This window comes from Miscanthus floridulus, chromosome 7 (genome assembly GCF_019320115.1).
Source record: "Miscanthus floridulus cultivar M001 chromosome 7, ASM1932011v1, whole genome shotgun sequence".
Classification (NCBI taxonomy): domain Eukaryota; kingdom Viridiplantae; phylum Streptophyta; class Magnoliopsida; order Poales; family Poaceae; genus Miscanthus; species Miscanthus floridulus.
Window position 1 is genome coordinate 78267810 of NC_089586.1, and position 13405 is coordinate 78281214.

The following is a 13405-nucleotide window of genomic DNA, read 5'->3' on the forward strand; positions in this document are numbered from 1 at the left end:
GCTTAGGTTCTTGAAGGTTAGTTACTAAACTCTTTGGCACCCAAATAGCTTTCTTCTTTGAGCCCATCCATGGTGCACCAATGAACTTAGCCTTCACACCATTTGTACCCTTAATAAGCACATAGAAAGAATCAAGCTTAATTAAGGATACATTGGCTTGTGGCTTCTTTTTTATGCACTTTTGCTATACATGATCAACTTGCTTGTAACTAGTGCAAAACCAGTCATTGTTCTTCACAAAACTAGTCTTATGAGGAGCAAAGGCCACCTTGCCTTTCTTGGGAGTATAGCACAATCCCTCTTTGTAGAGAGAAGCTCTTTGGCTACCCAAGCACATAAGCAAGCGGTCCTCACAACCATAGGCTTTAGCCAAGGTGTGATTGAGCTCTTTTACCTCCTTCTTGAGTGTCTCATTCTCAACCATTATTGAGGCATCACAAGTTAAACCATCACTACTAGATGAGGTAGAAGTGGATGCACTATAAGAAAGGTTAGTGGGAACAACAATGATAGGCTTATATGATGATTCTTCAATTATGTCACATGTTAAGCCTACTTCACATGTTACAACATGCCTCTTCTCTTTTTGCTCATTAAGTAGAGAGGAATGAGCTTTTTCAAGCTTCTTGTGAATCTTGCAAAGCTCCTCATGGTCTTCCTTTAGACTCTCATGAGATGCATTGAGCTCATCAAAGGCTTGCTTAAGGGCTTTTAGTTCCTTACGCAAGCTTTTGCATTCCCTTCTCTTAATGTCAAAATGTTCCTTAGCATCATCTGGCATGTTAAGTAGTTCATCTTTAGTAGGTTCATCATCATCACTATCACTTTCATTTTCATTTTCGTTATCATATTCCTCATCATCACACTCATCATCGGATTGTACCTTAGTGGCCTTAGTCATGAAGCATGATGGAGTGTCGAAGAGAGATGGCTTCTCATTGATAGCAATGCTTGCAAAAGCCTTCTTGTTGGTGGTCTTGTCATCATCACTATCATCATCATCATCACTTGAGGAAGCATCACTATCCCAAGTGACCACATATGAACCATCATTCTTCTTATTGAAGGTCATCTTGTCCTTCTTCTCTTTCTTTTCCTTCTTGTCTTTCTTCTCGCTCTTCTTGTCCTCATCATTATTGTCGCTATTGTATAGGCATTGAGCAACAAGATGATCCTTGCTTCCACACTTGAAGCATCTTCTTGACTCTTCTTTGTTCTTGGATGAGGACTTCTTTCTTCTAGCACGGTAGCCTTTCTTTACCATGAACTTACCAAATCTCTTGACAAAGAGAGCCATCTTCTCATCATCATCATCTTCCCATGAGCCATCATCTTCACTTTATGTATCTTGCTTGGCCTTCCCCTTAGATGATGTGGCTTTGAATGCCACACTCTTCTTCGTGTCATCCTTATTCTCATCTTTCTTCTTCTTTTCTTCCTTCTCATCATCATCTCTATAAGTGTCATCGGTCATCACATCTCCCAACACTTGGTTTGGTGTCATGCTATCCAAACCACTCCTCACTAGCAAGGTGACCAACATGCCAAACCTTACGGGTAAGCATCTCAAGAACTTATGGGAGAAGTTCATGTCCTTTATTTCTTCTCTAAGTGCTTTGAGATCATTGACAAGCACTTAAAGCTTATGGAACATCTCCAACACACTTTTATCATCCTTCATCTTAAAACTAGCAAACTTCTCCTTAAGGATGTATGCCTTGGCACCCTTCACGGCTTGAGTGCCCTCAAATGATTCTTCCAACTTCTTCCAAGCTTCATGAGCCATCTTAATGTTCTTGATTTGCTCAAATGTTCTCTCATCAATAGCATCATGAATGGCACTAAAAGCATTGTCATTGTTTTGGAGAAGCACTTCATCGACCGTGGTGGAATTCTCCAGATCGGCTATCTCAATTTTGGTCTCCACCACCTTCCACACTCTTCTATTGATTGACTTGATATATGTTGTCATCTTAGCCTTCCAATAAGGATAGTTTATGCCATCAAATTGGGATGGCTTCTTGGTGTTGTTGATTTGAGCTATTTTTGACATCGAAGGTTGTTAAGCCTCAAATCATGGTGACCACAGCTTCGATACCCCTTGAAAGGTCCTAATAGCTAGAGGGGGATGAATAGCCAATAAAAATTTCTAGAACAATACTAAACAAAATGGTTAGACAATTATGAGGTGAAGCAAATGTTGTGCTAGCCTACTAAAATGCAAGCCACCTACCACAATTCTAGTCTCTATGATCTCTAGGCACACAAAGGCTATATCACTACACTAAGAAGCAATGCACCTAGATTCACTCCCAATCTCACAAAGATGATCAATCTATGATAGAGATGAGTGGGAGGGCTTTGGCTAAGCTCACAAGGTTGCTATGTCAATGCCAATGGCTAAGAGGGTGAGCTTAAGCTGGCCATGGGGCTTAAATAGAAGCTCCTATAAAATAGTGTCATTGGGCTCCCACAGCAGCCCAACTCAAGGCGATCGGACGCACCGATCAGATGTGATCGGACGCATGCCTCAGCATTCGGTCATCTGATGTCATCCACGTGTCACACCCGTTTCAAATGCCAGCTACGCGATGCCTATGGCTAGTAGCCATTCTCGCGCTCTTTAAGTCATGATCGGACGCGTCATTGCGTAGACTAGACACGCCGGTGCCAAGTCAGCCATGCGCACATGCCACTACTACACCATGACTGGACACTCTGATGAGATGACCAGTCATCTACGTCTGGAGTCCGGTCACTTCTAGAGAGATTCTAGAGCGGCCAAATTATGACTGGACGTGTCCGGTGCATCTCGACCGGACCCTTCACAGCATCCGGTGCAATACCCTAGGTTACACTGCCTCGACCTCTACTGACCGGACTCACAAGCCAGTGTCCAGTCACTGCGAGAGCGACGTCTGGTCACTCAAAATCAGTGACAATCACCTTATTTACTTCACTAACTTCACTCTTGCTCAAATGTGCCAACCACCAAGTGTATCACCTTGTGCACGTGTGTTAGCATATTTTCACAAACATTTTCAAGGGTGTTAGCACTCCACTAGATCTAAATGCATATGCAATGACTTAGAACATCCAGTGGCACTTTGATAACCACATTTAGATATGAGTTTCACCCCCCTTAATAGTATGGCTGTCGATCCTAAATGTGATCACACTCACTAAGTGTCTTGATCACCAAACCAAAAAACTCCTATCAAATTTCACCTTTGCCTTGAGCTTTTTGTTTTTCTCTTTCTTCTTTTCCAAGTCCAAGCACTTGATCATCACCATGGTTACACCATCATCATGATCTTCATCATTGCTCCACCACTTGAAATAGTGCTACATATCTCATGATCACTTAGATAAATTAGGTTAGCACTTAGGGTTTCATCAGTTCACCAAAACCAAACTAGAGTTTTCACTCTGCCTCGAGGAAACCCCACGGATATGGCTGCGGTGCTCGAGGTTTCCCAGCGCCTTGGTTAGTACATCCCTCTCTTAGTGAGGTTCAAAGGACCCGCTCTTCTTGGTCGCAGAAACCTCCAAGATCCTCTTCTCCACCTCCTCGGTCTTTGGCTTGCTGTACTTGGTCCTGCCCTCCTTCACCTTTTTGGCCTACGGTCATAGAGGTAGTTATGTGACCTCACATCAACACCCTATAATGGATTCAGCTACCCAGCCTCAGCTGCCTCCCTTTCTTCTTGCCACCACTTCTCCATCTTAGCGGCGCACCCTATCATGCCTAAGTGGTGGTGGAGCTCGTTCCTCTTTTCAAGCTCAGAGAACTTCTCGCCCTTGTCCTTTGCATCTCCGGTCGATTGTTTCATGACGAACTCTTCCCAGACGTCATGTGTGATGAAGTTGTAGTCTTCGAATGGTGTCCTTCCTTTATGTACGTACTCCCTATTGAGCATGGACCTAAAGTTGCGAAGCGCTTTGCCTACAACAAATAGAGCATTCCCCCATGCACTTGTCTTCATTATAGCCCTCTGCTGGATACATGAACTGCCTCTTCACCTCTCCCCACACATTACCCTTGATGTCCTTGGGAACTTTTCTCCAATCATCATATGTGATAGTCACCTTCTCCATGACTATACAGGAACACTGGTTGCTGAAGGTGTCGATGATGGTGGTTGGCTCCAAGGGCTCTCCTTTCGGCCCTAACTTGTGTATCAAATGCACTTTGTTGCGTATCAGGTGCCTCCCATGTTGGCCCCTCTTTAAGTCTCACTTCTTCTTGCTACCGGTCATTGCATTTGAAGAAGTGCCTAAGGAGGGACCAAATGCTTCTCTCCTCTACCCCTTCTTCACCGTCGTCGGGATACTCCAAACAAAGAGGCACCAGTGGTATCTGTCGAGGACAAGAACTCACATTAGTTATATACTTGTGCAAGGCCCTCGAATGTTGTGTCAATTAACATACACTGCTTCATCTACGTACCTCGTGCCTTGAGTCTTCGGTATCATCTTCCTAAGGCACTCGTGGTGAGGTGCGAGAACCTCATGCCACATCCTTCAGATCAAAGTCTAGATCATCTTCTTCCTCTCCAAGAGGTCTCTTCACTGGCCTCGGTGTTAGATCCTCGCTCTCATATGAGGTGCACCCATCTGATGATGAGCCTTCATCATTGCTCGCATCAGGAGTAACCAATTTTCAAGAGCCTCCTTGGTCGACATTGATAGCTATGGAAAAGAGAGAGTTATAGGAACACAATGTTATATTCATCTCAAAACATATATAAACACAATGCTATATTCATCTCAAAACATATATAAAGGAATCAGTAATTATATATATTCATTTGAAAACAAGATTACATCCTTTTTTCATATACATTGGGTGTAGGGATACAAAAAGTGAAGAAAAGTACAAAATTGTACAAGAAAAGTACAAAACTATATAAGGAAAGTACAAAATTTAAGAATTTGGAGAAAAATCATGTACATAGTTGGCTTAGATTCGCCCCATTGTTATCACATCGCTTCTAAACTGGTTGCTTGTATACAAGCCATCCTAGTTTATGAGCTTATTACCAGTAGGGGGGCATTTGATCATCATAGCCGTTGCCTCAGCATAAAAGGGTTCACATCATTGCAAATGCCACTACCTCAGCACATTTTTAAAAGTTTAAATAGTTCATCATTGCATATGCCACAGAGAAGCTCAAATTCAATCAAAGCATAGTACAAGAAACTCAACCGAGGCGGCAAAAATGATTAACCGAGGCAGACAGTCCCATTAGTAGAGTAGACTAGTAGTAGTAGTAGAGTAGGAGTAGGAGTAGGAGTAGTAGAGTAGGAGTAGGAGTAGGAGTAGTAGGAGTATAGTAGAGTAAGTGTAGTAGTAGTACAACATGAGATAGTAGTTAGGACCAGCAAGTAGTTAGGACCAGCAATAATGTTGTAGTACTAGGAGCAGTAGTACAGTAGTAGATAGTAGGAGTAGCAGTCAACAGCTAGCAGCAGTAAGAGTAGGAGCAGCAGTCAGCAACCAATAGCTATAAGAGTAGAAGCTAGTGAATTTAGGCATCATAGCTCATGAACCGAGGCGGTCAGCCCACACCATAATATGAGTAGAGTAGTAAAATGCAAAAATCATGGGCATCATAGAAGTATAGCAGCCAACACCATAATAGGGGTAGAGTAGTAGAACAGTGGTGGTAGTAGTATAGAGCTGTGGTATCAAGACAGTGCTAATTAGCACAACTAGAAAAAAATCTTTTGCACAATGTTTCCATTTGGGGCTCGAAGGTAGTTGGCTTGGTTGCCCGCCTAGTAGTATAGGAGGAGTAGTAGATATAGGAGAGCAGAATAAATCCGATGCGATCACGGTCCGACTGGGAAATGTATTGCTTTTGGAAACCATTTTATTTCTCAGCCCAAACCATGATCACATCAGATCCACATCATGCATAAAGTACAGTAGTAGTACCAGTAGTAGTAGAGTAATAGTCTTAGGAGTAGAGAGTAGTAGGAGTAGATAGTAGTAGAGGATAGTAGTAAGAGTAGGAGTAGTAGAGTAGAGAGCAACAGCCAGCACCAGTAGCTCTAGAGAGGGAGAGAGGAAGCACAACAAGCACCAGACAGCACCAGTAGCACCAGAGATGGAGAGAGTAGGCACAAGCACCAGACAACACCAAAGAGGGAGAGAGAAAGCATGCCAAGCACCAGCCTTGCCCTATGCTAAGTCCTTCGGTCGTTTCAAATCAACCCCGAAGGGTTGCCTGAAGCATAGAAGAGTAGCCAGAAAAGAGCAGTTCATCAAATTGGAGTAGTATATAGTTGTAGGAGTAGATGAGTAGTGGTAGTATATACCAGTAGCTATAGTAGTAGTACATACTAGTACCAGTAGTAGTAGTATATACCAGTAGCAGTGTAGATGAGTAGTAGAGAAGTGTAGCATCATGGGCAGTGCATCAAGCACAGCAAGCACAACAAGCACCAGAGAGGGAGGGAGGAGGTGTGCAAGTATCAACAAGCACTAATGTTGCTGAAATTGTGTAAGAACAGTGGACAAGCAAGCAATAGTAGTAGCCAAATTGCATATAGTTGGTCAAATTTATCTCAATTTAGCCAAATTGCATATATTTGCAAGAATAGTGGACATGAGTAGTAGCTGAGTAGGAGGACAGTAGAGCAGCAGCAGCAATAGTAAGTAATAGGAGTAGACAATTTCACTTCAAAATCATCTCAAACTTATCCCAATTCATCTCTATTTAGTTAAATTTGTCCCAAACCATCTCAAATTAATGTCAAATTCATCTCAAATGAGTGGCAAATGCTCAGTTAACCAATACATTAGGCATCATAGGCACTGGCATTTGCATTGTGACAAAAAATGCATCACAAGAAGCATTTAATCAAAACTAGAAAATTGAAATGACAAATGCATCATAGGCATCACATATCATAGGCATGGGGACAAGAACATCACAGCCAGTGTACCGGGGAAGATGGAGCCAGAGCAGATGGCGGTAGGTGGCACGACGACCGGAGCTAAGGTTTTGACATGAGTTCGCGTCGGTGGACAAATGGCGAAGATAGAGCCAGGGAAGAAGGCACCGGGGTCATGGACGGACAGGGAGGATGTATCTAGGGAAGCAGGCCACGAGGTCGTGGATGGAGCGGATGGCGGCGGGTGGCATAGTGGCTGGAGCTAGGGTTTTGCCCTGAGTTCATGTCGGTGGCCACAGCTAGGGAGCTAGCCTGAGGTGGAGGACGAACGGGGAAGATGGCGTGGGGCACAGCTCGGAGCACGTGAGGTAGGGAGCGGGGGGTGGAGGAGCTCGGCGATGGCGATGGCGGCAATGGTGGAAAAATTGGGCAGCCTTTCAGGGTCAATTTGAAACCGGCAAAGGACTTAGAAAAATTCAGGGGAGAGGAGGCGATATATATAGACAACGATTAACCAAGGCAGGCCACTTATGGTGCCCGCCACGGTTAATATTTACCGAGGCGGTTGCTTTAAAGTGCTCGCCACGGTTAATAATTAACCGAGGCGGGCGACTTAGGATGACCGCCACCATTAAGATTAACCAAGGCGGGTGGCTTAGGGTGCCCGCCTCAGTTAATATTTTGCATTTTTAACATTTCATTCAATTCCTCGGCTATTTTGGTTTTACAACGTTTTAAAATTGAAATTTAATTTTAATGCTTTTTAAAATTCATAGTAGTAGTAGTGTAGGAGTAATGGAGTAGTGGGAGTAGTGTAGAAGTGTAGGAGTAGTAGTAGAGTTGTAGGAGTAATAGTAGTAGTGTAGTAGAGTTATTGGAGTAGTAGTAGAGTTGTAGTAGTAGTAGTAGTAGTAGTAGTAGTAGCAGTAGTAGCAGTAGTAGCAGTAGTAGCAGTAGTAGCAGTAGTAGCAGTAGTAGCAGTAGTAGCAGTAGTAGCAGTAGTAGCAGTAGTAGCAGTAGTAGCAGTAGTAGCAGTAGTAGCAGTAGTAGCAGTAGTAGCAGTAGTAGCAGTAGTAGCAGTAGTAGCAGTAGTAGCAGTAGTAGCAGTAGTAGCAGTAGTAGCAGTAGTAGCAGTAGTAGCAGTAGTAGCAGTAGTAGCAGTAGTAGCAGTAGTAGCAGTAGTAGCAGTAGTAGCAGTAGTAGCAGTAGTAGCAGTAGTAGCAGTAGTAGCAGTAGTAGCAGTAGTAGCAGTAGTAGCAGTAGTAGCAGTAGTAGCAGTAGTAGCAGTAGTAGCAGTAGTAGCAGTAGTAGCAGTAGTAGCAGTAGTAGCAGTAGTAGCAGTAGTAGCAGTAGTAGTAGTAGTAGTAGTAGTAGTAGTAGTAGTAGTAGTAGTAGTAGTAGTAGTAGTAGTAGTAGTAGTAGTAGTAGTAGTAGTAGTAGTAGTAGTAGTAGTAGTAGTAGTAGTAGTAGTAGTAGTAGTAGTAGTAGAGTTGTAGGAGTAGTAGTAGAGTTGTTGTAGTAGTGTAGTATAGTAGTGTTGTCGGAGTGTAGTAGTAGAGTTGCTTTCAACAAGTATCAAATTATTTTTAAAAATCAAACACTTAACACGTACAGATTACGATCTCCCACTTAACACGTATAGATTACGATCTCCCACGGTCATATATATATGTGTGTGTGTGTGATTCCATTACAATAATAATCAGTTACATAAAAGTTCTTATTAATCAATAAGTGACTTCATTATTACATATATGTGTGGCACACATGTCATTTTTTTGCTACAAGTGTTCCCACTACGGTCTTCTTCTCACCGTCGGGGCAGAACTAGGGCATCATCTTGGTCTTGTTGACGCGGGTCTTGACCAACTTGATCTTCTTTGGATGATCGGTAAAGAGCGAGAGCTCAACGTAGTTGTTGTATTCTTCGAGGCTCTAGATTCCATTAGCTCCCACAATCCTCTACTTTCCGAACACAACCACATGCCTTGTTGTCTTTGGGCACTGGCCAGTAGGCTACTTGTGCGTAGCGGCTTGCTAGTACCCACTGATCATCTTTGTAGCTAACACTTTGGAGCTCCATGGTGGTTAGTCCATAGTCGTCCACGACAACCCCCTTTGGTTTGACCCACTAGCACCGGAAGACAGCTAACTGTAGGTCATCGACGTAGTCAAGTTCCCATATCTTTTCAATTTGCCCAAAGTATGTATTGGTCTGCCCTATTGACTCATTGATGCCCTCATATTGAACACCACTGTCATGTGCCATGCTCTTCTTGTCATTCTCCTTTGTGTGGAACCTGTATCCATTGATGGCATATCCTTGCCACGTGGTGATTTGGGTGGATGGGCCGGATGCAAGCCTCGCTTCATCGGACTCTCCACGGGGTATGCCCTGCATCTCTTTGATCCATGTCGTGAAACTGATCTTATGTTGTATCTAGACCCATGCCTCCGTGCGTTGTCCATCATGAGCGGCGTGGATCTCCTCTAGGTGCTTGTCAACATATGGTTCCATAACCACTAGCTAATTGATGACGTTGTGATGAGCTTCTTGCACTGTTTCGTACTATACATCGGTGCATACCTTCCTCCCCATGCAACCCATTCCTGAGGTTCTACCTTCATGCTGAGGGATAGGTAGGCCAATTGGCCTTCCATCCCAGGATGTACCTGGTGTAGCAGTTAATGGCCTCCTCGGTTGTGTATGCCTTGTTCATAGAGCCCTCTGGGTAGGCACGGTTAAGGACGTATCTATTGAGGGTTGACATAAACCGCTCGTACGTCCACATCTATTGTAGGTACATGGGGCCTAGTTCCTGTATCTGATCAACCATGTGCATCATGAGGTGTGGCATAATATAAAAAAAAGACAGCAGGAAGCATATCTCGAGATAGCAAAGAGTCTTTGTGATGAACTATTTCAGGCCAGGCAGCTCAGATTTATCGATGACCTTCTGTGTGATGCAGTTGAAGAAGTAGAACATGCGTGTGATGACCATCTTCACATACTCTGGACCGATAGCCCTAATTATAATGGGAAGGAACATTGTGAGAATGATGTGGCAGTCATGTGCGTTGAAGCTGGTTAGTGTGAGGTCGTTCATCGAGACTAGGATCTTGATGTTGGAAGAGAAACCGGTCGGCACCTTGACACCCCTAAGCCACTAGCACATGGCCCTCTTCTGATCTCTCGTCAGGTTGTAGCTCCCACTCGGAAGGTCGACTTTCCCGCTCTGTGGCGCCAGTGTCGAGTGAATTTCGGTCCAGGCATCCTAGTTGATAAGATCCATCTATGACTTCATACCATCCTTCATCTTAGTCTTGATGTCTAGTAGTATGCCAATGGTGCTTTTGAAGATATTCTTCTCGAGGTGCATGCAGTCGATGGCATGGGGCGTATCTAACTTCTTGAAAGGAACGGGGGCGACAGGTGGTTCCTCCATCCTATCCCGCTTCCTCTTCTTCCTTATCATGGTCCCATCTTCCTCTTTCTTTTTCTTCCTGAACTCAATGTATATGCCCTTTACCATTTGAAACACCTTTTGCCCATACCTCGTCCTTTTCGTCTCATCAAGTTGAGGCTCCTCCTGGTTGTTGAAGTACTTATTCATCGTAGCTGCTTGGTACCTATGCTTTTTGACGAGGAATCACCTATGCCTCATGTACACCATCTTCTTGGATGCACTAAGGTAAGTGTAGCAGGTACCGTCAATGCAAACTACACAACCTAACTTACCTTTGATCTGCCCCGATAGTGAAAAAGACTAGGGTAATCGGTGATGGTGACAAAGATGATGGCTTTTAGAGTGAACTCCTTCTTTAGGAATGCATCCATCATCTTGACCCCATCATCCCATAGTATCTTCATGTCCTTCATGAGCGGCTCTAGGAACACATCTACATCATTGCCTGGCTGCCTAGATCTAGAAATAATTATGGTTAGTAAAAGATACCCGCGCTTCTGACATAGCCAGGGAGGTAGGTTGTAGATGGTGAGGATGACCATCCAAGTGCTGTGCGAGATGCTAAGGTCACCGAATGGATTCATCCCATTGGTACTCAATGCGAACCTTACGTTGCTCGCCTCATCGCCAAACATCGGGAACTTGGCATTGAAATGCTTCCACTGCTTGCCATCGGAAGGGTGCCACAACTTGCCATCGCCCTTTGTGCGCTCATCAGATGCATGCTAGGACATTAGCTTGGCATCCTTGGAGTTCCCGAATATAGCATGCAGGCGATCGATCACGGATAGGTACCACATCGATAGGGCTAGACTTTTCCTCTGCATGTAACCCTCTTCTTCCTCATCCTCAGGAGACGGGATCTACTTCTTCGTGGTACTCTTCTTGGTCTTCTTCTTCTTCTTTGGCCCTCTCTTGTCATCCGCATCCGCATGACAACCGACATTTCTCTTGTACCGACTCACGCCACAGTGCGGACAGCTCTGCAAGTTCTCATACTTGCCCCGATATAGGATACAATGGTTAGGGCAGGCGTGAAACTTTTGAAGCTTTATCACCACTGGTCAGATCAACTTCTTTACCCGGTAGGTATTGGCGGGCACCTTGTTACCCTCTAGGTATGTGTCAGCAAGGATATGTAACAAGTCGTTGAAGCTAGTGTCGAACCAGCCATGGCAAGCCTTCAGCATTAGCATCTAGAGGTTAAAACGCAGCGTCGTCCAGTGCTTCGGACAACCCTTATAGAGGGGATCAATTGCCTCCTGCTTCATCCCTCTAAAATTCTCTAGCCACCTCGAGCTACTAAACAGAACGCCGTCGTGGTCAAGACGGTTAGCGATTGACTCAAAAAGGTCCGTGGTCTCGGGATCCCTCACAGGCTCACCACCATCCCCATCATCACCGCCTTTACCACCATTGTCGCCAGCCGTGTCTTGGAGCAGATCATCTATCGTGATTTAATCATGATCTGCATTATTGTCGTCAGTAGCAGCATTGCCATGCCCGTCGGCCGTTGCTGGTGAGGTTTGTTGTTCTACATTCACCGCTATCATCGTCATTGTCGATGAGTTTCCTCCAGATGCACTGGCACTCAGATCCTCTGCTTCCCCATGAAACTTCTAGACGGTGTAATCCTTGATGAAACCATACCGGACCAAGTGAGATTTCACCACGTTATCTTCATGCAGTAGAAGGTTCTTGTAGCTCTTACACGGACAGACGGTGTGTTCCCGCTTCAGACCCAGACGATGCCTTTTCGCAACGGCAATAAACTTTATCACATGTTCTAGGTGCGAAGGATCCAGCCTCAATGTCTTTGTACATCCATTCCCTATCCATGACTGCTACACACACAAACAACGAAAATGGCGCATATAAGCAGAGCAGTATGGGAAAAAGCAGCTGGGTAGCTCTAAATCTGATTGTATCTCTCCAAATAGATATAGATCTAGATCTTGAAAAAAAAACACCCAAACCATGGAAAAGAGAGGATTGAGGGTTTGAGAGCGAGAATCAACCTCTTGCGGTGCCCCCTTCACCAAATCCAAGGGCAAAACCCCTCCCCCTAAAAATGGCCATTTTTAGGGTTTTGAGGTGAAAACCCGAAAAAATAGAGGAGAAGCCGTGGGGAAGAATGGTGGGTGAGGCTGCATTTATAGCCCAGACTTAACCGAAGCGGTCACTATAAGGAAACCGCCTCGGTTAATCGCTTGTTAACTGAGGCGGTTGCATTAGAGCAAACGCCTCGATTAATGGATGAACCGAGACGGTTACCCTAAGCCAACCGCCTAGGTCAACCGCCTCGGTTAATCCGCATTAACCGTGGTGGTTTCTTTACGACGTCCGCCTCGGTTAATGATTAAACGAGGCAGTTGCTGATCTGGCTGCCCTGCCTCGAATAACTGAGGCGGGCAACCAAGCCAACCGCCTCGGAGCCCCATTTTAAAACGCTGTGTAAAAGAATTTGTGTAGCAGTGTCAACTTCCATATAACCATTGATTCATAATTCATTCATCATGAATGGGGAACAAAGGAAGGAGGCTAGCCCTAGCCCTATCTATCTATCTTGTGCTAGCACGCAGCCTTACGATCGATGGGCACGATTCAATGCCGAGCATTTCGGTTCAGTTCCGTGCGTTGTGAATTCTTCATGCCGGTTGGTGGGTTTGGCGGTGAGGCTCCCTGGCTCCTCAGCTTGATTGGACGGCGGTACTTTGAACAGTTGGATCTGTGGCTACTACCGTCATGCAAGGCAAGCATGTACCATGTCCTAACTGCAATTTATGACCAGCGCATCAAGTCCAAAGTGTTGATTGTTGCCTCCGATCCATGCCCATGCTTCAACACTACTCGTACGGAGTTAGTGAGTTACTGTTAGGACTATGTTCCAATTGCATTATTGCATCTGCTGCTAGGACCAAGAGAGAACTGCTTGCATTCAGCAGTAAAGCATGTCCTTACTCCTTAGGCTTAGCCCTTATCTTATCTTATTAGGAATGTGCCACCTGAAAACCATTATCTCAATGCATGTATCT

At 44.7% G+C, this 13405-nt stretch overlaps 1 protein-coding gene across 1 annotated transcript; it reads right to left on the reverse strand.

Annotated features, from left to right (window-relative positions):
• Window positions 1-455: 455 nt before the first annotated feature.
• On the reverse strand, window positions 456-4098 carry LOC136465693 (nucleolin 1-like). The gene is made up of 4 exons (XM_066464330.1): window positions 4007-4098; window positions 3682-3924; window positions 569-1142; window positions 456-479 (listed from the first exon to the last, which is right to left on the reverse strand). Exons 1-4 carry the CDS (start codon window positions 4096-4098, stop codon window positions 456-458), a joined length of 933 nt encoding a protein of 310 aa, XP_066320427.1.
• Between the last annotated feature and the right edge of the window lie 9307 nt (window positions 4099-13405).